Genomic DNA, 27,742 nt, shown 5'->3' with positions numbered 1-27,742 from the left:
CTGCTGAAAACAATGAGCCTTTGTATTGCTTACTTTTTACTCACATGTCATGTTGCTGCATTTTATTCTGATGGGCCAAATATACACTATATACACTTCCCAGCCATCACAGCCAGGTTGTCCAGCTGAGCCTGTGATACACCAAAGGCAAAGTAGACAACTCCTCTTTTGTTTTCATTTTCTAATATTGCTTTCACCACCTTGGAAGTGGTAAAAATAATATCACCCAAATGAGAAGAACAAGGTGGGAGGGAAATGCAGTTAAATTAATGACACAGACCTCATGCATGTAAAGGAAACATCTTTTTTTAAATCTAGAGAATCTGATTTCAGGCCAATTTGGAAACCACAGCAGATAAATGGCTGCCTAAAACTTGGTGAGTCAAATTATTTATTTTGTTCAAAAGAAAATATGTTGTATTGACTCAGCTCTGAGCCCATATAACATTGAGATTAATTCAAATCCATGATGTGCAAGCAAGCAAAAGATTATGATGTCATCACAGACATTATGAAGTCACTATTTCCAAAACAAAAAATCATAAATCTGTCTTACAGATTTGCAGGAAGCAGATGTGTCAAATGAAGATCCTTTTTTTTTCTTTTTTTTCCTTTGAAGAATAAGTAACACCATCCAATTTGCAATAATAATGCTTGTTTTCTATATTGCTTATTAGTATGACACAAAGACTACCTAAAATTGATTACAGGTTTTAAAATAACTTAGTTGACTAAAATAATTCTATGCCTCTGTTTTTCCTTTTCAATTTTGCACCTATCAGTAGTGCATTATTTTCATTTACTCATCCCTTCAGATGAGTAAATTCATCTGATTCAACTTTTTGCTTTTATCTTTGCAGGCCTGGTATAGTCACTATATGGTAGAACGGATGGGGTGGAGCAGAGGAATAAATAATAGGTGAAGCTGCAGCAAATGACACAAGGATACAGTCCCTTCCTGGAAAGAGGATTTTGTGGCGAACCATTTCTCCCATAATGCATCCCACAGACCATATATCCACTAGAACAGCAGAGACAGGAAAGTGAAGAAGGAGGAAAAAAAGCAAAGTTAACCACAACACTTCACTCCTAAAGGAGGGGGGACAGAACAGGTTGATCAGAACAGTACAGTTTGTTTCGTGGTTTTGTTGTGGGGTTTTTTCATATCTCACCAAAAACTAAAATAAGTAAAGAAGTAAAAGCCGTGTCAGTCATTTCAACAGTAGTTAGTAACAATGATGGGAAAAGTTTTAAATCAACATTTTTAGGGAAAATTCCACAGCTTTTTGCTTTTTCTTTTTTTTAATAGGAAAAAAACAAACCCAGACAATGGTCATCTGGAATGAATTCCACTTGCAGTCAGGCAGTTTCTAAGCTTTGTCCTGCAGGACTGAGTCTCTGCAGCAATACACAAGAGGTTCCACATGGAACTAAGTGTTCACATGAGCAAAGGCCATATGGATAAATACCACCCCTTAAAGACTATTTAGAACTCCTGCTTCAGGATCTACACCTATGTCCTATCTATAGGTATCTATCTACATATATCTGTCTGTACCTACATAGTGACTGAAAAGAACTGAAGTGTGGACTCTGCATTTTACTGTCTCGGTACTCAAAATAAATGCTAAACCCAATGTTTTGCAGTACAAGTACCAACAAGACTATGAGCATTTTTTATCTTCCTGGTCCTGCCTTCAGATTTTAGATGCAATATGCATAGTTACATTCTCTGGTGGACTAAGGTGGGGTTTTTCTTTACCTTTTAAATATTACAAGAAAAAAGGTTAGATAGATAGTGACACAGCATGCACAGAAAGAAAAGACACGTACCCCATGCGAAGGGGAAAAAACTACTTTCAAATTATTTTAAAACCAATATTATTTCTCAGCACTGTATTGTCATTTTGGGGTAATGTGTGACCTTTACAACCAGTTTCTCCTCTTTTTCTGCCCCCTTTTTATTCTTCATAAGCAATTCAAAACACACCAAAGAAACAAACAACTCGTCTCTTGGTAGAACAAAACAAAGGTGAAATGTTCCATCGGGGAAAAGGAGGGGACAGGTATCAGGGGCACGGGACAGCAAGAGGCAGTGGCAGAGTTTTCTTCCTAAGTGAGAGTTTCAGGAATTTGGACAGAAGTGCAGCAAAGTGATGATAATTATGCATCTTTAGCCAACAAAGTGCAGAAAGAAAATGAAAGCAGTGAGCAGTTCTTATACAGGCAGTGTACACGGTAAGAGGAAAAAAAAGTAAGGGAGCTTCAGTAATGTGGCAGCATAGGCCAGAGCAGGAAAACAAAGAACAAATCTGTTGACTTGCCTGGGAGCTGGATCAGAGGCTCCAAGCAGGCTGGCTCCTCACATAGCTGATCTTAATTTTCAGATACCTTGTCTTCTTTCTCAGCTTACTTTATTTTCACTTTGTACAAGACAAGATCATTCATCTTGAGCCAGATTAATTGCCCAGGAAGTCAAAGGAACTCTCCGTGTTAACTTCAATGGGCATTTGATCAGGGACCTTTGGAGGTGTAAAATGTTTATAAGTACCTTCCCAGCTGTGTTCTTCATCACAAAAGTGTGTCTTTAAAAAGTGAGATTTTAATCATGTGAATTTTAATCATGTTAATGATGTCAAGTCCTTTCTCTGTCCTCTCAGAGACAATAACAACAACAATGGTAATCATCTACTAAACGTCTGGAGAGAAAAAGAATTAAACACTAAATAATTAATTTCATAATTGAAGGAACTCTGGACATTGACTAAGAAACTACCTAAAGCACACTGAGCCTAGTTCAAATTTCTAATCAAACTCCTAAAAAAATATGTTACAAAATAATTTAAGGAAGATTATTAATTTTTCAGAAATTTTTCAGTATGCTTATTCTGTGCTTAGTAATTATCTGCTCTTTAGACTTTCATATGAAAATGTGCAGTGTAAATTCATAAACATTACAGACTTGCAGAGACTTGCTAAATTTAGGAAGAGGTTATGTGAACATGCCTTTATTCTTGCATAAGTCATGGAATCAGTTTTTGCAGGATGCAGTAGGCTGTTAGTGAAAGTTTTCCCACATGTAAGCTAACCTCTTCAAGGTGAATTAAGTAGGAGACTTTGCAATAAATTCCTGGATTTGACATTTGCTTGCATTTGTCAAACAGACAAGTGGTAATTTTTGACAGCAGAATCTGAATCATAGTGGATTTTTCTTCTATCTTCTTTCTTGCCAGGTCTACCTGACACTCAGATGGAATTATCATTTTTGTACAAATTGAGAATCACATATTAAGTTTTTTCTTTATCCCCTGCAAAGTGCAAATTCTTCCTTACCTGCTTCTCTACAGTGGGAACCCCCTACCTGCTTTTCAGTCTTTTCAGGGATCAAGAGGTAGCCAGATCCCTCACAGACTGTTCAGAGCAAAATCCTATTTATATCTATAGACATACAAATTAGATGTATGGGGTTTTCACTTCAGCTTTTTCTTCTTCTCTAAAACTCTACTTGCCATTTAAAAAATGCTCAAACTGTAAAATTGATATGTAGATATTGATCAGATGAAACCCGACAGCAAAATCTGAAACTTTAGTTAATTATCATAAAGACAGAAACCATTCCTGAAATTCAGATCTCATATTTCCTGTTTCAGTTTGTACCTCTTTTTCTTTCCTCAAACAATTCAAAGACCCAGACTCAAATTTAGAATGCATCACTCATTCAGCAGTTCCAGTTGTTCCCACACTATTTTACAACCCTGGAATCTGAAGACATTCTGATCAGAAAGAACTGATTGTATTTGTTAAGTTCAGCCATAACTAAGAACAAGTTTCTCCATACTCTAAGATCCCATTCTGATAAATTCATCAATATTGCATCCCTAATATGTTCCGTAGCTGCAGTGTGCAACAGTGAAAAACTGCTCTAAATGACCTGCCTTTTAAATTCAAGGTGTCACTTCCCATTATGTTTTCTTTTGCTCCTTCTGGTGTCCCAATTGTACAGTTACAATTGCAGAGGCAGATCTTACAGGTCACATTGTGCTTGCTATGAAAACGCAGCCCTACCATTCTCCTTGTAGCCCATTCCCAAGATGACCTCTGGTGCTCTGTAGTAACGTGTCACTACATATGGAGTCATCATGAAGCTGGTGCCTGCAGTCCTGGCCAATCCAAAATCCAAAATCTTCAGCGTGCAGTCAGACTTTACCACAATATTACTTGGTTTTAAATCCTGCAAAAGATATTGAAAAGACATATGACTGTCCTTCATAAAGACAGGAAGAGCTGTTATATGGACTGCTATTTTGAGTCACCCTTCAAATATTCTTTTATTCTTCTGACACAGTTACTGTTAGAAATACTTGTAAATGCACAGCAAAACCTTGCTACTGCTTCTGTTCCAAACTCTTCTGAAAGATGTTGTAACTTGGCATATTGTGAGGCTTTAGCTGGCTCCATGAGCCTACTGGTGTTAAATTAATTGCATTTAGCACTTCAGGAAGCTAGGATTAGGATAAGAGAACCGTTTTGATTATATATGTTTAATGTAATGAATCTAATAAAGGCACCTGTGGCATTCACAGCCAGATACCACATCCTTACTGGACACAGTACTCTGATGTGGAAACACAAAATGAAAGGATATATTGAATACAGGATTAGCAGGCTTTTAATTTGTTTTAGAACACATAAACAAGGGCAAATGCCAAGTCCATATGCCCTGACCTCTTCTAATTTTACCTCTCCTCCAAACACAGGCTGAGAGAGTTGGGGCTGTTCAGCCTGGAGAAAAGAAGGCTCCAGGCAGACCTTAAAGCATCTTCCAGTACATGAAGGGGGCAACAGGAAAGCTGGGGAGAGGCTTTTCTCCAGAGAGGGTAGTGATAGGACAAGGGGTAGTGGTTTTAAACTGAAGGAGGGTAGATTTAGGATAAATATCAGAAAGAAATTCTTCACCATGAGGGTAGTAAGATACTGGAATAGGCTGCCTAGGGAAGTTGTTGATGCCCCCTCCCTGGAGGTGTTTAAGGCCAGGTTGGACGGGGCCTTGTGCAACCTGGCCTAGTGGAAGGTGTCCATGCCCATGCAGGGGGGTTGGATCCTGATGATCTTTAAGGTCCCTTCCAAAAGCTATTATATGATTCTGTGATCCTGAGAAAGCAATACTTGTACCACACCACAACATCAACCCAAATGTCATGTGCAGTAGATGTAGATAAATGCATTTTCAGGAGAAATAACATTTATCTACATGTTTCAGTTATCATAATAATTTTTTAATGACTTCCAGTGCTTATTAATTTTTATTATTTATTTTTAATAATCAATTTACCTGTGTTTTCTGATTAAGCTCACAAATAATCCCATTCCTAGCACAAGCATGAAGCTGCTCCAGTGAGGCTGAACTATAATTTTTAAGTTTATAACCACTTTACTGGGAGATAAGGCTTTGATCCACAGTACACAAGAAACTCAAGTTTTTTCTAAAGTCTTCAAGATGATATCATATACTACCTTGAGGTTAAAACCAAAGGCCCCTTACCCTGTGAATAATTCCTGCAGAGTGAAGATGCTTAATACCACAGAGCATTTGGTACAGTAGATAAGACATTCGCTCATGGTCTAGCTCCATCTGAATGACCTGGCACAGATTGGCATCCATTAACTCCATTACCAAGTAACTGAATGAAAAAGCAAAGTCATAGGGTTATCATCTGCCTTGACCATCTCAACAATGCCTTTTCTTGTTTCAAAATTCACTGCATTTCTGACATGTGAGAGTAATACAGCTGGAGACTTGGCCCACTTACAACAGTACTACTGTGGTGTTTGTTTCTCACTGCACCATCTTGCTGCAGAGACACCATTCTTTTAGTGTCCCAGCAAAGCAGGTGGTTTGCTGGCTCTTTCTTGGTGCTTCCCCATGACAGAGACTGCCCTGCACGGGCCAGCAAGCAGCACAACACTGAAATGTGGAGAAATCAGAAGAGCCACAAGCACCAAATGACAGAGACAGCTTGGCCTTTGACCATTATTAGTAATGGCTACCACAGTACATTTAGGAATCAGAGTGCAGTGAAATGAGGCAAGGAGGCAATCAGGTGTGGCTAATTACAAGGTGGGAGGCGTGAGCTTGTGCCAAGCCCACCTGTGCCCAATTAAGGCCCACCCCAACTGCACATAAGCAGGATTGGGCAACCAATAAAAGGTGAACTTCCGAGTGCAGGCTCAGCTCACACTCGAATTCACAACCTTGGCATTGTTTGGCTTTGTACTGCTTCTATAAGCACCATGCTAACCTGACTGCACCACTGGAAGAGAGCATTGGAGATGTGTGACAGGCTAAAACATGCATTCTTATCCAAAATATCTCCAAAAATCCTCCTACGATTATAAGACTTACTGCAGTTCTCATTACAATTATTGGTCTTGTGCTTCTGATAAAGAAGCTTCAATGACAAACTCAGCAGGACATTAAACCAGTCCCCTTTAGCAGTAAGTTAATAAGTTAAACACATCAGCTCATTTCTTATATCTCACAAGCACAGCTGATCCAAAAATGTAATATTACATTAAAGCATTCTCAGACTTGGGGGGAATCACTGCCCTCCATTTCAATGTGAGCTGCATGCCTGGTCAGCTCTCCAGTACTAGTTACCTCCTCTGGCTCTGCACAAGTCTGCACTAACAATATCATGAGGAAATTCCATATACTACATGCCATATATTCCAACCAGAACAGTAGTTGCCAGACTTCAGCCATTGCTACCTTTTGTTATCACTACTGATACTGGAGTAGGGAATAAATTCTTTAATATACTGATATTAGAATGTGAATAAATTCTGATACATTCTGTATACAGAATATGGGAAAGACTGAAAGGTAAAAGAAGTACAACTACATAAAGCAAGGAATATTCAAAACTTAATTCAGGGCAGGCTCATGCTACACACAGCAGTGCTTGTGCAACAGGGCAATGTCCAGCAGAACTGCTAGCTGTCCTCTACACACAGCATTAGTTCCCCAGGAAAATAATTTTGCACGCTCAAACGTTAGACCAAAACAAATATGAAATGAGGAAATGTTTCACATCAGTCTCTGTTATGGGAAACTATTTCAGAATGAAGTGCACATTTCAAACAACCCAAGCAAACTAGTAACACCAAAGCAGAGCCTTTTAACTACTCACACCCCTTCCTCTCCATGTAAAGGCAAGTTACAAGAAGAGCCACCACCAGATTTTGCACACTATCATCGCATTTAGGATACCTGGTGTTTGGCACCTTCTAAGGATCAAAAGTGCTCTCAGTATGGGATTTCAGAATAGATGTCTACCCACAGTGTAGACAGCACATTAATTTCTTTAGAGAGGCTTATTTCATTCTTATTTTGCTGAGTGACTTGTTCAAGGTACACTATCCTGCCCCATGCATCTCTAAAGTTTTAATTTAGTTACTGCATGTGTTACTTACACATCCTGGAACTCCTCCAGAGACTTCTGTGGTGTGAAGACATTTAATAAACTGATGATCTGAAAAGACAAAAGCGAAGTGATAAATTTCTTACATATGAAGAATGCTAATCTGAGGGGACAAATAATCAAGGACTAGTTTATCAATTAAGACCTTCCTTCTCTCTGACATGACCTCAATTTGTTTGAGGGCACATACACACACACGCTGACACAAATTCCATCATTAGAGGTACCACATTAGAGACATTCTGTAGCAAACTGAAAAATGCACTCCTAATGAAAAACAAGGAGCACACAGATATGGCACCATGCCACAGCAGAAATGAAAGAATTGTACGAATATTAAATCCTTGGAAGATCCCTTGACAATGCAATGGGGAAATTCTACATATCTCTCTGTAAAAAGATAGCTTATACAGGCAGGCAGATAGTTCTAACTAATAGATAGGCAGTTAAATTAATATACAGCCCTGAAATAACTCTTTTGCTGCAGTGTAGGAATATTTTCATTTATTTTGGACACAAAATGTTATACAATAAGTAGGGGGTGTAAGAAGCAGGAATGTCTAGAACCTGCCAATTTATTGCACTAAAACCACTGTGATTAGAAGGAAAGGCACAATGTGTTGAGGCTTCAGAGTCCCTGGATCTGCAATATTTGCTTACATATGAATATGTAAGAATGGGAAAGAGCCTTCGGATCTTAATTTTCTTTGGCAGTTCTGCAGCAACCTTCACCATGGTGACCCCTCATCTTGTACAATCTGTACAATGCATCAACATGACTAGGTCTCAGGAGAAGTCCAGTACAAGAAGTGATGCTTACGCATGGGTGCTCCAACTCAGGAGACACTGCTTTTGAGTCACAAACCCCCATGACACGACAATGGAGCCAGGATTCCAACAGCCACTTGTGCATTTCTGCATAAGGAGTTGACACAAACATATTCTGCTCTCTCCCCTTCTATGACTCCAGCCCATTTGTAGTAGCAGCAGTCCCATTTGGCATAGCCACACTCTCTCCATGTGCACATATAGTCCCAGGAAGACTCTATCTCTTGGGAATCATTTCCTTCTGTTTTAAATAGGCACCCAACAAAATTATTTTCTTTCTCAAAAACCAACATACCACTTCTCTGGGTATTTACTAGAAACTTACATTTTTGTGATTCACACACTTCATGAGGACCAGCTCCCTGTAAGCTCGTTTGGCATGAGTTTGGTTCTGAAATGGTCTGCTGAGCTTCTTAATGGCCACATTTCTGTCAAGGATGGCGTCATATGCAGCACTGCAGTAATCACAAACACAGGGGTTATGCATCCTAGAGGATGTCCTGCATTTGTCATGGCAAATTCCTGAGCCTCAAGTCTACTATTGCCTTTCTTTTCTGCTGGGAAAAAATACTGGGGAAAAAGAAAAAAAGCTTCTAGTGAAGAAAAAGAAGACATCAAATGGAAACGTGTATCACCACATCAGCAGAAGACAGCATGCACCATGGAATTCTGAACTTAACAGTTCCATAGGAAATTAATGCTTATTTTCAAAGGGTGGGGGGAAAAAAGTAATTTCAAATAAATATACAGAATCCTGGATGAGACAAAGTTGTTTCATTAAGCAATTCTTTGTGCATTGTGTACAGCAGAGAGGCTTTTGCTTTTCTGTCATGATTAAGGACACCTTCAGCAAGTGGCTCAATGAACATTTGCCCACTTTTATTTTGACTAATTGAAGATTGTATTTTCCTTATGATGTTACTAATGAAATCAAGTTATTTAACCATTCTTTGAGACCATATAATCCAATTCCAATAACATATATAGAAAAAGAAGCATTTCATAGAATTTCTCTATCATTCCCTCCTGATAAGGAAAAAAATGTTACATATGCTTAGTTTAAAATTTTGAAAATATGTAGAAATACAACCTCGGGTTTGCAAAGTGGGCTTTTAAAGCTAGGCTCCTAAAATTCTCCTTAAGATTTTATGTGGTTTTTATAGCCTTCAGTTATTTTGACAATCTTCACCTCCTGTGAATTTCAACCATTTATTTTGGTGTTTCCAATTTAACCACACAAATTTTGACTTTGACATTTCACAAAGCACACTAATTCTTAGCAATATTTCCAATCAGACAGTCCTCAGATCCTCTTTCTGATTCTCCCTTTTACCAAGGATGAGGAAAGGTGTGACACAAGTTTTCTGCTACTCCATGAAGAGCAGCAGTGTATTTCCCAAAAGATAAATCAATTAAACCAATAGTTGTTCTAAAAAGGACTTTTTTACCCATCTAAGAGAATACTCCAAAACCACTGATTTTTTTTCTTATTAGTTCCTGCTTTTTGTAGGCATTCACTGACATTCACTTGCAGTCTTACTAACCAAGTAGAGAGCAAGAAGAATGCAAGCATCAGAAGCTTAGTCACAAAGCCAACAAAAATGTACAAGTGCTCAGAGAAAGCAAAAAAGTGTTGGCAGTCTATGTCTTGGAAACCCCACAGGTAGAGAAGAATAGGAAATATTTCAGCTACACTACTCCTGCATAAATAACAAACCAAATACATCTCATAAATATGAATGACTGTTTGCTAAAGGTGATAGGAAGCTTTGGAAAGAATACTTTAGTCCACTGTTGACATTTTGGGTAGGTGCTGGGATTTCCTCCAAAATTACGTTCCAAGGGAAAGAGGATAATCCTCAGTACTGCCCTTGGCACCATTACATGCTTGGGGACTGGCAGTCTGGAAAGTAGCTTTGCAGAGAAGAGCTCAGGGGGTCCTGATGGACAACAAGCTGAACATGACCCAGAAACGTGCCCTCACAGCAAAGGACAACAGCATCCTGGGCTGTATTTAGGAGGATTTTTGCTATCAGCTTAACAAAGACATCCTTCTGCTCTGTTCATTGCTACTAAGGCCACATCTGGAGTGCTGGGTTGAGCTCTGGGCTCTCAAGTTTGTTTGAGAGATAGGGATGTACTGGAGCAATTTCACTTACGAACGATGAAGATGATGAGGGGGTACAACACCTGTCACACAAGAAGAGGCTAAGTGAGTATGGGTTGTTTAGCCTGGAGAAGGCTGAGGGGGAGTGTTACCACTGTTTTTAAGTAAGAAGAGTAAGGAACACAGAGCCAAACTCTTCCAGTGGTCCCAAGAAACCTACTGGAACTGACTCAGATTAGAACAGGTGCTCATCCAATGTCATCTGTTCTGCTATTTGGTAACAATTCTGTTATTCCTTAATAAGACATGTAACTTTTATGACCCAGCTAGTATGTTAGGCACACGCATAAACAAAGATATTGCACTCGCTAAAGCATATATGAAGTGATCATCTAAATGATGTAAGAGTACTTTGAATACTTTAATACTTGTAATAATCTTTTCTCATATTTTAATCTCATTAGTTACATCATAAAATCACTCACTAGGAGATAACTGGACAACCATTTTCTTCATTGTCTGATCTCTGTTCACTTTTCTGAATTGTATTTCTTCGTCAAATCAAGAGATAAAAAACATCAATCTAAAATCAAGAAACCAAAAGCTTCTTCAGCTTTTATGATCCATTCCCAGTCCTTCACAAACCACAGAGGAAAATAGAACAACTAACATAATCCTTTGTACAGGAATATCTACTTTGAGATACTAGTGTCTTAACTGCAGTTTTACCATTGTCTTCTATCAAATGGAAGGTGTCCAATTACTTCAAGAAGTCAATACGTAAATTCATTGCACTGAGTAAATTAATAGCACTGAGGTTTTTCTTACGTTCACAGGAGAGGAGCTTTTGTTTACAGACAGCCAACTATGCATTATGCTACAATGAAATTATAGATACCACATGGAGGCCCTCTCTCTGGTGCTTGCTACACAAAATCCTCACCAAGGTTAGAAGTGATGATGTATCAGCCTTCTTAAGACGAACTTCAATCACTGGCAAAAGAGTGGCTGTATAAACAGGTGACTCAAGGGAGCATGAATGAGAAAGGAGTGCCACTGTGTTCCTAGGTTTATCATCTTAAAGAACTAGTTCAGACAGCCAAATCCACTCATGCGTATTCTCAAAAACAACGCCGAACCCCACAGCCCGTCCAGTCCCTTAAAGGATTAGCACAGCATCATTTTTATATTGATGACATCTGCTGTGCAGTTTTAAAGCCATTATTACTCGTTTTCTTGGAAGTACAACAGTTATTCCCTGAAGTGTGAAAGCATTTTCCATCAAAGATTAACTCGGAAGCACAATGCATTTATATTTCTACGGGAGAACTTTTGCTGTGGAAGCCGTTTGACAGCTCAGTAATGCTGAGACAGCTCGTATCTGGCAAACTTTCAAATTCTGAGGGAAGATGACGGAGACATCAAATAAAAGACAATGTCCTCTCAGTCACTGTGTGGAGCTGCGGCGAGGCCGCTCCGGTCCGCAGGTCGCGGAGGTGCCGGTTCCGTTCTGCTCTTCCCTCCCCCCTGGTCCCCTCAGGAGGGGAAGTGCCAGGGGCGCGCGGGCCACGCCACGTGGCTGCCGCTCTCGCGAGAGCCCGAGGCGAGATCTGGGCGTTGCCCAAGCAACGGCCGCCATGGCAGCCGCACCCCCCTGTGAGGAGCGGCTTCCGGCGAGCGGGGACACGGAGCGTGGGGCGGCAGCCAAGGAGCCGAGGGCACCTGAAGCCATCATCGCCCCCCCAGCAGAAAACCCAGCCGGGGTGTCCCCTCGGCCACAGAGAGTGCGTCGACCCAGCCGGAGCTGCCCCGGAGGCACTCGGCCGTTCGGGTGCCGGGCTGCACAGAATGTTTAAGCCCACTGCTCGTAGCGCAGGGAAGCGGTGACAGCGCCTGCGTGCGCTGCGAGCAGGGGAATGATCTGCCCGGCCTGGTGACAGAACTGAGCGAGGAGGTGGAGAGCCTGAGGAGTATCTGGGAAAGTGACAGGGAGAGAAATGGGTGCAGCCGCATCCTGTCGGCCAGGAGGCAAAGGTAGCAAAGGAGGCACCGCCAGAAGCAGAGGATCCCCCGCCCTCGGGCCACCGGGCAGAAGGAGGGGCGCGAAGGGACAGCGGTGAATGGAAAGGGGTCCCTGCTCAGGCTGGCAGGGGAATCTCTTCCCAGCCCTTCCCAGCCTCTTCCCAGCTGCCCCTCCCCCCCACAATAGATCCGGGAGCTGGAACTGGAGGAGCTGTCAAATAAGGACGTTGATAGAGGTCCCTCCAGGGAGCTGCCGAGGCAAGCAGGGCCACGCGTTAGCACCGCTCCTATAAAAATTAAAAGGAGGGCGATTGCGATAGCAGATTCCCTTCGGAGGGAAACAGGGCCCAAGAGAGCCCCATGTGCTGGACAGACCCATCCCACAGGGAAGTCTGCTGCCACCCTTGGGCTGGGGTCAGAGATGTAACTGGGAAGTTCCCAGCTCTGGTACCACCTTCTGATCACTGCCCGCTCCTGGTCATGCAGGGGGGCAGTGAAGTCTCAAGACAATAAAAGGGACTCTGGGGGCTCGGCCGAATGGTAGAGGGGTCGGGAGTGTAGGGGGAGTCTTTCTCAATGCCTTCAGTGGCAAGGAATGCTGAAAGGGACAGGAAAGCACTCCTGGTCAACATGTGGCTTAGAGGCTGGTGCCACAAGTTGAATTTTGGGTTCTTTGATCATGGAGATGTTTACATGGCACCAGGCCTCCTGGCAAGAAATGGAGTGGAACTGGTTATGGGGGGGAAAAGGATTCCTGGCCAGCAGTTGGCAGGGCTCATTGAGAGGGCTTTAGACTAGGTTTGAAGGGGCAAGGGGATAAAACCAGGCCCAGTAGAAATGAGTGTAGTGGTGGCACAGCAATGCCAGGGGTGAAACCAGTAGCCCAGTTCAGGTACATCTACACCAATGCACACAGCATGAGGCACAAACAGGAGGACCTGGAAGCCATTGGGTGGGAGGACAGCTATGATGTAGTTGCCATCACTGAAACATGGTGGGATGAGTGGGATTTAAGTTCCATCTTAACAAATGTTCCATTACTTTTATCATGACACAGCAGAAAAAAACACCTTCATATTGAACAAATTGTAGTAGACAATATCTGTCAGAATCCTCCTACAGCCTTTGAACACAGGGAAGCAGTTGAGTCAACATGCCTGGATATATTTATGTGTGAACACAGCACTTATGGACATGGTTTAGTGATGGACTTGATAGTGTTATGTTAACCGTTGGCCCTGGTGATCTTAAAGGTCTTTTCTAATGTAAATGATGCTGATTCTGTGGTATCTCTAGGGCAAGTATTGGTTATATAAGCCACAACAAGCAACACCAGCATGCTGATTTGAAAGAACTGTGCACTCAGCAAAGGAGAACCTACAGTAACCTTAGACAACTAACTGCTGTTAGTTGATGTGCTGACTCTGCCTGTTACAGGGAACACAATTTCCTTCATATTCAGGCTCAAAGGTATAGTCAAATCACTAATTACAATCAAAAAGCCCCACAACAAATTGCCTGGTTTACTGCTACAAGAGTATATTTATAGTCTTCTCTAGATGTGATGACGAGTTATCTTTTTAAGTTTATAATCACTGAAGAGCTACCACGACTCTTCAAAACTACTGTCAAACCATTATTACTGCTTCCATACTTCCCTTCACTAAACATTACTCCAAGACATAAAAAACCCTTGCATAAGCTAAACAGAATAAAGCACTTCCTAGCTAAACACTCTTGTGGTCTAACTGACACATCATTAGACCACATCCCAGCATCATACAGCATGAAAGCGTGTCTTCACTCTTCAGAAAAGAGCTAGAAAAACCATCAGGATTTCAGCTGAAAGACACCATCAGATTCATCTGTTCAATACTCATCCCGACAACTTTGTCTTCAGAGGTCATAAATCAGGCCAAATGTCCTCATAAGGTTCTTCTTATATTTTAACTACTTGTACCCACAAACTTGTAACTGATGTTTTCACTACCTGCCATGTAAAACTCCATCCTTGTTTCCATCATACATTAAAAAACTATTGCGGCCCTTTCAAAGTGCTTTTGAAATATTCCTTTGCAACAACATTTTTCTAGACACCACAGGGAATATAAAAAGTTACAGCCTGCAAACCAGAGCAGAAACCTACAGATCAATTGCCTTGTTTCCAGGTGAAAAGCAATAATTTAAAACACAAACACCCACCACATCAAAATATTTCTGTTGATTTTATGGAACGTGAGAATTCCTCTCTCTCTATCCTCATCTAAACCATCCATACCTGCAGGCAGAAAGTGACCTGTCTCTTTCTCTTTCCTTTTATAAAATCTGATAGTTGTGACTCCCTTCTGGCACTGCAGAGGGGGACCAAATACCTCTTTCTCTTAGTGGTTCAAGTGGGGTCTATCTAACTAAACTCAGAAAGCTGTTCTCAGCCCATTTTACCTTTCTGTTTCTTATAGATTTGAAAATCAACTAAAAAGCCTGCATAGTTTTTACAGCTAGTTTGGTCTAATAAACTACAAGCTCTGTTTCAGCTATGTCATCATGCCTGAAACAACATGAAAACTTAATGCAAACACACCCGATATAGTTGTTCTCACAGATGTCAGTGATGTAAACCAACAGCCTGCACTTGAATTATCATTATTTCACATGGGCACAATGACTATATAATTAACACACCATATGGCTTCCTCTTTTTTACATAGTTTAATAAATTATCATCCCTCAAAGATGTTAATATCTTTAATGCTTACAAATCAAGAAAACTATTTTGTCAGAATAATCAAGTGAAATCAAATCAGAGGTTCTAATTCCCTAATGACATTCCCTGCTTCCTGGGCCTGCTTCCGTTCCATGACAGAAATTACTTTCCAACTGAAATTCTCCTGCTTATGTTGGCATAAGGTTTTTCCCAATTTTCATAGAGGCACCCCTCATGGCTCTTCTTTGCAAAAGAACAAAAGATGAGCAGGGCAAAATATCTCCCCCACCAGAGCCAGCAGCACTCCATAAATAGGCAGTTTTTCAGTATATTTTTCTCTTAAACTAAATCGCTTTTTCTAAATGTAACCCTATGTCCATCAAAATACCTATAGTTTTTTAAATAGCTTACTATATAAACTATATTTTATCTTACTATAATTAGTAATTACTATAATTTATCTTACTTATATTTTAGCTTACTATATAAACTATTATTACTATATTGTTATTAATGCAAGTAGTAACTTACATAACTGAAGATTTTAAAAATCACATATTGTTTTCCCACTGCTAAATGATCTAAAAACTTTTTTCATTTATTTATTTACCACTGGTTATTCATGCTTTGCTCATTATTTGTTAATGTATTTCTGGGGAATTGTGGCTCATGACAGATTACAACATAACACATACTAAGCAAAAATGCTCATTGTCTTCCCCATCTATCATGTAATACTTCTGCATCTGTGCCATCAAACCATAAAAGGCCTTTTATGTTTTTCCCATGCTGTTCAGCCATTTCACTTGAAACTTCATTGTTTTCTCTTTTGAGTTGCATTCCTAAGGCATTCTTAATTTTTGCCTCTCAACTCTTGGTTTGAAAGACAAATTCAGAGGATGTTACTGATTTTATTTAGCTTAACTTCTACATTATTTTCTGGCCATAATTGATCATTACAGCAATTCTGTTGCGGAAGGTTCAACAAAATCTGATTTTGCTCGGAAAAAAATAGAGGAGAGTAAGTAGGAAGAAAAAACATTTGTTGCTATATATGGAAGCAGACGAATAGTACAAGATGTACATAGTAATACTCAACATAAAGTATGTTTCTTTCCCAAAGCTGTTTTGAAACTAAACTGTAGGTTTTTTGTGGCTATGATCTGAAGTAAAGTACATGATCATTTAGATCAGTCTTTGGTTTGTATGGCCTCAAAGTAAACACTGGAAGTGAGAGACTAAAACCTAAGGATGTGTTGCTAGGTGTTACATTGTCAGTTACAAGTGCCAGCACCTACAATCCATGGAAGCCCCCTTGCCCCAAAATTAAAGGAACCTGTTGCTCTGCCATTTCCTCCAAGTTTAAGGTAACACACACTAAATCAAAGTCAGAAAAGAGGAGTGATAAAGATGATTTATAGAATTAGACTTAATTTTTGATCAAGTTATAGATAAAAGATCATGTTAGTTACCCAGTGCCTCATAATTAAACAGGTAACAAATGCCTGCACAGAGACATTTAAATACAAGCCATAATCTCTAAAAATGCAGAGGCGAAAGCCAACCAGGATATCACAACACTGTAACATAATAATTTTCAGTTCCATGAGCCTTTTGTATTATTTAGGACTGCTAATGAATTTGTGTCTTTTGCCCACATTATTCACATCATTGCAACATTTCTCAAGAAATAAAGGAAACACGATAAGTTACCTTGATTCAAAGGCTTCTATTCTGAATACCTGAGAATGCTACAGGATGTAACAAGTTTCTGTATTGCTCTCAGTGACTTTTACTGCAAAAAGACTAAAATTACAGGGTTTACTTGGGATATTATTTGCAGTGCCTCTGCAAATAATGCCCTAGTTGTCAATTATGAACAAAGATCATAGTTACATTTTGTGGAGAAACAAACCTAGTGCTATCACTCTCACCATCAGGAAAATATATTAGCAAACTACTACACACCTTCTTCTTCAGGATGTCTGTTGCTGACTGCTATTTTTGCAACTTTAGACAATGGTTGTGGCTGGCAATCTATGAAGAAATGCAAAAGGCAAATCCTATTTAAAAGCATATGAGAAAATGCTGATACTTACCAAACTATTCCCTGAGCCCCAGAGCCAATAGGTTTCAAGTTCTGGTAGCGTTTGAGAACTGTGAAGGTTGAGTCACCTACTTCCACACTGTAGAACTGGTTGTCAACTTTGCTTTTGCTCATGTTGTAATGTTTGGCAATATATGAAACATCCACTTGTTTTCCAAATCCCTGTTGTACAGAATAAGGGAGGGGGGGAGGGAGTGGAAAAAACACATAAACCAGAGCTGGTAAAACATGAGAATACTGATAAAACATAGTCAGCCTAATTTTCCAATACAATAGATCTGCATGAATCCTCAAGTGCTCTCAAAATGTCTTTAACCCAGGAAATAACCATAAAATGCCCTTGATTAAAGTAAACTAGTGAATTCTCCAGTTGATATTTATGACACAGTTACTCTCAACTACTGGTCTCCACTTGCTGTTACTGCTGCTTTATGACTACTGGCTTATGCGTTCTTACTGATTCTGCCCTCATTTGTATTTCAATAAATATTTTTAAATGAGGAGATGTACATCAGTGTAGAAGTGAGACAAAAAATATAAGAATTAGGCTCTTTATCACTGGTCAGATAGAGCAGATAAGTCTATTCACATGAATGATATAACTTTCTCTGATCTTTGAGAACCTTTTAACAGGAGTTCCAAAGGAAACAGCAGTTTATGATACAAACTGTGACCTGCCATGGCTCAGTATCACAGAAAGTGTGTAGTAGCTCAAGGCATCTTCCCAAGTTCTGGGTTCCCAAGGACAGAAAAGTTGCTGGCATGACCTGACAAATACATTTGTCTTATGGTGCTAGTGAGCTCAGTTCTCTGAAGTCTATAGAGCAAAGTATATAATAACGTGAGATAAAAATTAGAATTTCATGTTTGTAATTTATGATTTTATACTATGTGATGCTGAGCATAGGATGCAAAAGTTCAGCATCTTATAACAGATCAGACCTCAAATAGTTGAAAATTCACTTATGGAAGTCAAAACTTTTCCAAATACCCTCTGTAAGGAAAAGCAAAAACCAAACATGATTCTCTCTGCCTGTGCCTTGATTTTCAGTGGTCTCAAAGGCAGCTTCTACATTTTCTTATTTGTTCTATTATAAATTGCTTTCCAAAAACAATCTGAAAAATCAACCATGTTATATGACTATGAAGACTATTAAATTTAATTTTGATTGAGCAGGGAAAAATCTAAAGTTCATTTGGGGAATATTATTTTTTAAATTTAAAAAGACATAATTTCATTGTTCCAGGAAGCTGGTCATTAAAAACAAGTAATTGTCCTTGCCAAGAATGCAGCTTGGATTCAGGTTTGCCTTAAGACAATTAATAATAATTTTCCGTCTGTTATCTCACTGGAAGGCCCATTGTCACTGTATTGGTTAATGCTCACCACCTAATTTAAAGACTTTGAAACATTTTAATTTAATTTCAGAAAAGCAACTAGAAACATTACATTTACTTGTTAATCAGATACAGGTCAAGACTTTTTTTTTCCCTAATGCAGAAAGGGAGAGGTTTATCGACACAGACACAAAGCTAAATTCAATCTTACAGAGAGTGAAATGACTCCAAAAGAGGTTTGATTTTTTCTCATCTGAAGAAAGATGGGCTGCGTCAGATTTGCACTGTGTAACCTCAGTCTTAAAACTCATTCCATTCACAGAATCATAGAATGTGTTGGGTTGAAAGGGACCTTCAAAGGTCACCTAGTCCAATCCCCATACACTGAGCAAGGACATTACATGAAGAGAGATGGATAAATTTGGCTAGTTCAGCTATTCATAACCAGACCTGGAACCAGGCTTCTTTTTAAAAATATGTTCTTGATAGACAGGAATAATCTCAGCTCCCTCTGGCTAGACAAACACTGTGGCTTTTTTACCAGTGCAGATACGACGCAGATTCCAATATCAGAACAATGCAGATAATATTTAGCATTAACACCCATTACTCTGAAACCAATATAAAGCGTCAGCATAAAAAATGTACTCCTTAGTAAGCCTGACTTGTAGCCAGCTCCTCTGGAAGTACATATACAGGTACTTTTTTAAACAAGGCAGATGACTCTGTTGAGTGAGCTAGGCCTGCCATAACTTGTTTGCATCCACGCTCCCGGGCTACCCAACAGTTTATCATGTGGTATGGAGCTACATGGGAAAAAATAGTCACTCTTCATTTAGCACATCAAAATTACTTGCTTTTAAGTTAGATCAACCCTGTGAACTGCTGGTCTCAGGAATCTCATATAGTGCTGACAGTGGGATTTCTGAACTTTTGCACTTCAGCAGGTGGTTATTTTAAATCTAGGAATGTCTTAAAAATCAATTGAAACAGCTCAGAGGAAACACTCCGTAGTACCTCAGTTATATGGATAATCAATGAGTGCAATCATTTCAGTCATTTCAACAGCAATTCAAGTGATGATCAATGGGATGCAGAGAACACAACTAGGCAGCCCTGGTCAGAACATACAGGTGTCCTGATGAGCAGCTCCCCTCTGTATAGCACAGACCATTCCCCTAAGACAATCCACTCCTAACTGTGTAAGTAGAAAAGATAAAGACTGTTTTGTTTTTCATGGATTTTTTTTCTTTTTATAATAATAGTTTTCTCAAAAATTGTCTATTAGAAAATCTGTGAGCCCTAAGGAGCTTAATACCAAGATTTACTTATAAAATTGAAGACAGGCTGATTTAGTTTGAAGTTCACATAAAGCAGAATGCTTCCTCTGAGTGATAGACATTTCAGCCTTGTAGATAGGCCAGCCGGTCTCCAGATCATCTACTGATTTGCATTCTCCCTTTAAACTTACACTGCTAAAAAAATGTAAAAACTCTTTATATTTGGTAATTTTTACCAGAGCCTAAATAAGCATTATGCTTATTATAGTTCTGATTCTCCTGCTTGTTGTTGTCAATGTTTTTCATATGTGCATATGTATCCTCATATATTATCATATATTTGTGAGGAGCAAGACAACTATAATTTGGGGAATGAGCACACCTTGTAAAGAGAACACTGCCATTTCTGCCTCTGCAGATACTGTTTGGCCCCTCCCTCACACAAGGCCATAACTCGAACACAGCTCGCAATCTGCTACAGCTGCAGCTGCTGCCTCCACCCCCACAGACACTGCTGCTGCTCAGAAAGCGAGCCCTGATGCTGCTACTGCTGCAGACACCACAGCCTCTCCCACTCAACCCACAGTTACTTGTTGACCCTGTAACTAGGAGAAAAAGAAAACAATGGAAATCAGAAATGAGCCTTAACCCTTCAAGGTCTGAACGAGATGACCAGGTGGTAGAGGAGATAGAGGATACTTCCTGTCCTCATAGAGCAGCTAAAGCAGAGTCTAAAGCAGAGTCAGCTGAGGAGGACTCAGACTCAGAATCTGCTCAGTCCTATTCCATGAGGGACTTGCGTACTCTGAGAAAAGATTTCAACCGTTTTTCAGGTGAACCACTCCTCACTTGGTTACTCTGATGCTGGAACGATGGGGCTGCTACCACAACATTAACTCAGAGAGAAGCCAGGCAGTTGGGATCCCTGGCCAAAGATGCAGGTATTGATTGGGCATTTGGGGAAAAGACTGGAATCACCAGCCTATGGAGATGACTCTTGTCAGCTGTAGGGGAGAGATATCCCTATAAAGGGGAAATAGACTGCCCACAGATCAAAGCACCCACACGTGAAAAAGCTATCAGGTATCTGGAAGAATTAGCTGTAGGAGATAGGATCTATTCTGATGAAAACACTGAAGATGCTTATCACATGCCATGCCCTAAGCCTATGAGGCAAAGGTTTGTGCATGCTGCACCACCACCTTTAGCCATATGCTATCAGTAATGTTACGGGTTCCTGGAGAACTGGGAGCAATTGTGGATGATGTGATTAAAACAGCACAAGAATATGAAGATGCTGTCACGTCTTCTCGTCGAGCCTGGGTCTCAGCTATAAAGGAAACAGCTGAGAAACTGCATTTACCCTTTTTTCTCAAATAGGAGGAGAAGGCTGCATTGCATCCATTAAGAGGAAACACCCTCCTATGAGACTGAATCAAGAGAAACAGAATTCAGTAAGAGGAATCCTATGGACACTCCTGAGTGAGTATGGAGAGGACATGAAAAAGTGGGATCAGAAGCCTACTGCTGTCCTAGAGGACCAAGTATGTAAGTTGCTGAATTTGACAAATACAAAAGAGGCCCTTCTAAAAAGATGGATGCTCAAGTCTCCAGGGTAGAGTTACCCAATCCAAATATGTTGGTGACTCAAGATCCCTCTATGTGAGTACTGGGGATGCAAACCCCAGTAATGCACGTACTGACAATGTTGTATGTGCTCAAGCTTAGAGGTGCCCTGCCTCCAGCCAGGTGGAGGAGAGGGACAACCGAACTTACTGGACTGTGTGGTTTGATGGTCTGAGTATTGTGAAGGCTGATGTGAGCCTCACTGGAATAAAGTGGCATACACACCCTATAGTGACTGGTCCAGATGCTCTGTGCATCCTTGGCATAGACTACCTCAAGGGAGGTGACTTCAACAACCCAAAAGGGTACCAGTGGTCTTTTGGTATCACAGTGATAAAGACTGAGAATACAGAATGGCTGCACACTTTGCTTTCAGATAAATCCTCTGCAGTGGGGTTGATGAAAACTAAAACAAGCAGGTGCCAGTTGCTAAATCTGTCACGGTTTAACACTGGCCCAGCAATTAAACCACAGATGCTCTCTATTAATCCCCCCCCCCCAATAAGGAAAGGAGAGAGAATAAGGGAGAGAGAGAGACTTATGGGTTGGAAACTAAACTACACAAATTTAATGAAACAGTAATGAGAAAAAGGAAAAATTACTAAATATATACAAATATACAGGAAAATTGATACCACGTTCCTCCCCCCTACCCCACATTAACTCTCACATCACCAACAAGGCTGCAGGGCAGCCCTGGGAACGTCCAGGCTTGACTCCTGGAGTGAGCAGCAGTTGGGAGTTGGAAGCAGGAACACACAGATTCAGACTGGTATGGATCAGGACCACAGGCAGAGGAATGGTCAGAATCCTCCCAGGATGCTGAAGCAAACAGGGACAGGTGAAGAAGAAGAGGAAGGGAAGGGGTTTGACCCTTGTGATCCCTCAGATTTTATACTGCGTATGACATATATGGGATGGAATACTCTATTTGGTCAATTTTGGTCATTTATCTTGTCTGTTCCTCCCTAAAAGAAGGTTGCAGGGGTGACCTCTTTGCTCCTTTTCTCCTTCCGGAGGGCAAAATGTTCCTCAGAACTGAGCAGTGTCCTTGGCTCTGCATACCAGTCTCTATCAGTAACTATAAACATTGAGCGTTATCAGTCCTAGAAGCAGACACTGTCTGAGAAACTTGCTGTTAATTTCAGCAAGTGCAACCACTTACAAGAGACTTAGCTGAAAGCAAAAATACGAGACAGAAAATTAGCTTTATCCTGGCCCAAAACAGGACAGTTTTTTATCTTGTGTGTGTTTGTATTACAGATTTTTTTCAGCCAGAGCATATGACACTTCCTCATTCTTCCATGTCATTCACATCCTGCAAGGATTATATTAGTCACCAAGTCTTCCTGATTTTCGTGTGTTTTGAATCTGGTGTTTTTTTCCCTACAGGTTAATTTTCTGCCCTCTTTTAATCTCTCTCCAGCAGTCTTGTCCCCCCATCTGCCCTCCTCTATGAAGTCAACCTTTCAAGTAGCCAGCTGAGCCTTGCAAGAACTTGAGCAATTAATTATTAATCTTGTTATTACATTTGCTTTGTACACACTATTCTAAAAAAGATGTAATTAGATGGAGTACAATATTCATAAGTGCTTGTGTTTTGAGGGAATTTTGGTTTTATTATTTTTTCTAAAGTCCTCGTTTAACCTCTTCCAAACCCCAAATAACCAATACCCCAAACTTAACTAATACCAAAACCCCAGCAGCTTCAGAAATGGCTCTTACCTAATTCTGATTAGACAAGAAGCAAAAGGACTGCATTCAGTTTCCATCAGTATCTACTCAAAACACAAAGTAAAGCACGATATACATATTCTTCACTTGTCCTCCACATGTTCACTGAGCTTTAACTACTTCTAATTGCTTCTCTTGTACAGGCACAAATTTTGTTGCTCATTTGTCACTGTGGTATCACATGTCGCTTAGAAATCACTATGAGCCAATGTCTGCTTCATTCTTGGCCACACTTCTAAGAGATGAGCAATACATATCTGCACATCAAAACAACTAGTTCAAAATTATTCCTCATTCCCCCTGTGCCTGAAAAATTCAACACTGGCACACAGGTAACATCCAACCCTGGTCATTGTAGCAAAGAAGGTAAGAATAAGAAGACTGATAAAAACAGAGAGAGTAGATTCTTTGAGAGTGAGTTTTCTCTGTAGACAGTAACTTAATCAGTGATACAGTTGGAAATACAACTAAAAATACAAGGAACATTTATGAGTACATGAGAAAGCTATGGTAAAGATGTTTGGGAACATTTTGTTCAGGCAGAGCTCCAGAGGTAGAAAGCTAGCAAAGCCAGGCTGTGGAATCGTGTCCAAACGAATGTCACAGTTTGGGTTCAGCTGTTACCAACCAGGCCTCTGCTCACTCATCCCCCATGGCGAGACATGGAGGAGAAAGTCCACCCAAAGACTCCTTTGCAGAGACAGGGACAGGGAGATCTTTCACTCCCCTGTTATGGCGCCAGAAAGACTGAGCTTGGGGAGAAAAAAATATTAGTTTCATCTGTCAGAGCAGGATAAAAAGAAAACACAATCAGATCTTAAAATACCTTCCCCCATCCCTCCCTTCTTCCTGGGCCTAAATTCTTTCACTGCTGCCTCCCCCTCAGTGGTGCAAGGTGACAGGGAGTAGGGGTTCAGGGTCAGTTCTCCACAAGGTGTTTCTGCTGCTCCTTCCTCCTCAGGGGAAGACTCCTCACATTCTGCCCCCGCTCCTACACGTGGTCCCTCTGACACCAGAGAGTCCTTCAGGAACCCCTCGGACATGAGTCCCTCCCATGGGCTGCACTCCCTCAGGAACTGCTCCAGCCTGGGCTGCCCAGAGTCACGGCTGCTGCGGGAACAGTCACCTCCTCTGCCACAGGCTCCTCCAGGGCTGTAGATCCACATCTGCTCCATTATGAACCTTCATGGGCTGCAGATCCATGTCTACTCCACTGTGCTCCTCCATAGGCTGCAGGGGAACAGCTGGCATCACATCACAGGCTTCAGGAATATCTCTGCACAGCCATCTCCTCCCTCTCCTTCCTCACCGACCTTGGTATTTCTGCTCCAGCATTGCTCTCACATCTTCCTCCTCTCCTCTGCCATGCAGGTCTTGCAGTTTTGTTTTCCCTTCTTGAATATGTTACATCCAGCTTCCAGAACTAGCAGATACCAGGGTGGTTGAAATTCCCCAGTAAGATGAGAGCCTATGAGCATGATGCATCCTGTAGCAGGAGGCATAGTAATGCTTCATCAATAGGTTCCTCTTGAGTAGGAGGTCTGTAGTATACTCCAACCACAAAGCTCACATTGTTGCCTTCATTTTCAGTTCCTACCCATAAGCTTTCGACTTGCTTGTGGCTGTTCTTTAGGGACATCTCCTCACATTCAATCAATTTTTTAACATAGAGGGCAACACCTCCACCCTTCCTTCCCCTCCTGAACAGCTTATATCCAACAGCAACCCTCCAGCTGTAGGGTTCATCCCACCAGGTTTCAGTAATAGCCACTGTGCCATAACCTTCCAAGGTTGTCGGAATGAGACCATGCGGATAGCGGCAGCAGTACCGGCAGTGGGAAGAGCTGATCCTTTTAACAACTGAGACAGACTGAGATGGGAGCAGGCTTCCCGGAGACAGAGAACACGAAGCAGAGCTGGAAAACCCCAGAACAGGCAGGAATTTTGTCTGGGAGGTTGGAGGCTGGTGTGGCGGGGGGTGTGTTTCAGAGAAGGCAGACAGCGCAGATTGCGACAGCCACAGCACAGCACCGCCACTGCAGAGCGTGGTGCCAGCTGGGCCTGCATGAGGAAGCAGCAGCAGCAACAACTGAGGTAAACCCGGGGTGAGGGCTCTGAGACCTCTTAAGAACTGCCAGCTCGGCCCCGTAGCCATGGTGTCCGCCCGGCAGAAGAAGACCACGCTCCCACCACCCACCAAAATGGATGTGGGTATGCAGAGGGTGCCCCCATAGAAGGAGGTGGCAGACCATGCCACAGACTGTTGGGAAAGCCACAGCCTTTTCATGGCAAAAGGGGAGAGCACTGACCATGGCTGTGCCTGATGTGAGCAAGTTGGTGACCTGCTGCAAGTTGGTGACAGATGAAGGATGAAGTGATGGAGCTCAGAGAGGAGGTAAGCAAATTGAGGAGCATCAGGGAGAGTGAGAGGGAAATACATGAGTGTTTTCAAAGCCTGCTCTCCGCTAAAACAGTTCAGGAGGCAAGAAGTCCTTATTATCCCAGCAAGCTTCCCAGCCCTCCCAGCGTAACTTACAGGAGCAGGGACAATGGGAACAGGTCCCAGTACGACACGACAAACATGTTCCCTTAAGAACCTCACTGCCTTCAGTGCCCCAGCTGAACAGGTATAGGGCCCTGCAGGAGGAAATGGCAGACAGCACTGAGGATACCTCACACAGGCCAAAAGTGAACAAAAAGGGCTTCTACAGGTACATAAACCAGAAAAGGAAGGTTAAAGAAAAGTGTACCCCACTGATGAGACACACTGGTGAACTGGTGACAACATTTGAGGAGAAAGCTGACATTCTCAACAACTTTTTTGCCTCAGTCTTCACTGGCAACCCCTCTCCTCATGGCTCTCTTGTTGATGGTTGACAAGATGGAGACCAGAGAGGCAAAGTCCCCCACTCCGTAGAGACAAGTAGAGACAAAGTTCATGAACATCTGAGGAAACTGAAGATATACAAGTCCATGGGACCTGATGAGATACATACAAGAGTCCTGAGGGAACTGGCAGATGAAGTTGCCAAGCCACTCTCCATGATATTTGAAAAGTCTTGGCAGTCAGGTAAAGTCCCTGGTGACTGGAAGAAAGGAAACACCATACCCATTTTTTAAAAGGGTATTAAGGAGGACCCTGGGAACTGCTGTGCTGTTAGCCTCACCTCTGTGCCTGGGAAAATCATGGAATAGATCCTTCTAGAAGACATGCCAAGGACTCAATTCAAGACAGCCAGCATGGCTTTACCAGAGGCAAATCCTGCCTGACCAACCTAGTGGGTTTCTACAATGGAGTGACTATGTCAGTTGACATGGGAAAAGCAGTGGATGTCAACTCTCTGGACTTCTGCAAGGCCTTTAACACAGTCCCCCACAGCATCCTTCTCTCTAACTTGGAGAGATATGTGTTTGATAAGTGGACTGTTCAGTGAATGAAGAACTGGCTGGATGGTCGCATCCAGACGGTAGTGGTCTGGCTCAAAGTCCAGATGGTGACAAGTGGTGTCCCTCAGGGATCTGTACTGGGACCAGTGTTGTTTAATATTTTCATTAAGGATATTGACAGTGGCATTGAAAGCCCCACCAGTAAGTTTGCTGATGATACCAAGCTGGGTGGTGCAGTTGATACGCCAGAGGGATGGGATGCCATCCAGAGGGACCTGGACAAGCTGAAGAAGTGAGCCCAGGTGAATCTCATGAGGTTCAACAAGGCCAAGAGCAAAGTCCAGCACCTGGGTAACATTAGACAGGCTGGGGTAGGACACACTGGAGAGCAGAAATGTGGAAAACGATGTGGGAGTTTTAGTGGATTAAAAGCTGGACATGAGCCATCAGTGTGCAATTGCAGACCAGAAGGTCAACCACATCCAGGGCTGCATGAAAAGAAGTGTGGCCAACAGATTGAGAGGAGATTCTGCCACAGGCAAAAGGCATATTTACCCATCTTATGTTACTGAGTGTTTCTCAGGCAGGGCTTTTCTTTTTTCCTCTAAATTGGAAATCCTTTAAGATTCTATTCCTACTGAATTAGCATTTCATCATACAGAACTAGACTACTCCACGACAAAAGTTCTGTGACAAGAGAAACTAGGTATATGTTACTTTCTTTCATAGAACAAAAAGCTCTGCCTTTTAGGCCATGAGACAGAAATTGCCACAGAATACTTATAGCAATATATTTATGACAAAATATATATTTATATAACAAAATATATTAAAAAATCCTTACAACAATAACTTATAACACTTACTGGCGTACTCTTAAATATTGTGCCTTTATTCAAAACATTTTCACACAACTGTATTTTGTAGAAAGTCCCCAGTGGTGCACAAATTCCAAATGGGACCAGGACTTCTATTCTACATGGTAAGCAGGAGACACAAAATTGCAGTGGTCTATTGGATAAAGTGTATATTCTAGTACACCACCATTAGAGGATCTCATCTTAAGAGGACAGAACAGGATCGAACTGTACCACACTGACTTTTTCTAATACCTGTTGCATGCTTATG

At 41.4% G+C, this 27,742-nt stretch overlaps 1 protein-coding gene across 13 annotated transcripts in view; it reads right to left on the bottom strand.

The window, feature by feature from the left end:
- MAPK10 (mitogen-activated protein kinase 10) overlaps positions 1-27,742 on the bottom strand; it is a 106,598-nt gene that overhangs the window by 31,902 nt on the left and 46,954 nt on the right. For 9 of the 13 annotated variants that reach the window (XM_071753602.1, XM_071753604.1, XM_071753599.1 and 6 more), the window contains 6 exons: positions 17,242-17,411; positions 8,635-8,764; positions 7,474-7,532; positions 5,543-5,681; positions 4,066-4,231; positions 950-1,021 (listed from right to left, as the gene is read on the bottom strand). In XM_071753602.1, the coding sequence (XP_071609703.1) occupies positions 950-1,021; positions 4,066-4,231; positions 5,543-5,681; positions 7,474-7,532; positions 8,635-8,764; positions 17,242-17,411 (736 nt within the window). Of the gene's footprint in view, positions 1-949; positions 1,022-2,324; positions 4,232-5,542; positions 5,682-7,473; positions 7,533-8,634; positions 8,765-17,241; positions 17,412-27,480; positions 27,586-27,742 lie in introns of those variants that run through there. The other 4 variants (XM_071753594.1, XM_071753600.1, XM_071753605.1 and 1 more) reach the window with 3 other exon arrangements.

Source organism: Heliangelus exortis, chromosome 10 (assembly GCF_036169615.1).
Source record: "Heliangelus exortis chromosome 10, bHelExo1.hap1, whole genome shotgun sequence".
In the NCBI taxonomy this organism is placed as follows: Eukaryota; Metazoa; Chordata; class Aves; order Apodiformes; family Trochilidae; genus Heliangelus; species Heliangelus exortis.
The sequence above is the reverse complement of the archived record's forward strand: the minus strand, read 5'-3'. Positions and strand labels throughout refer to the sequence as shown.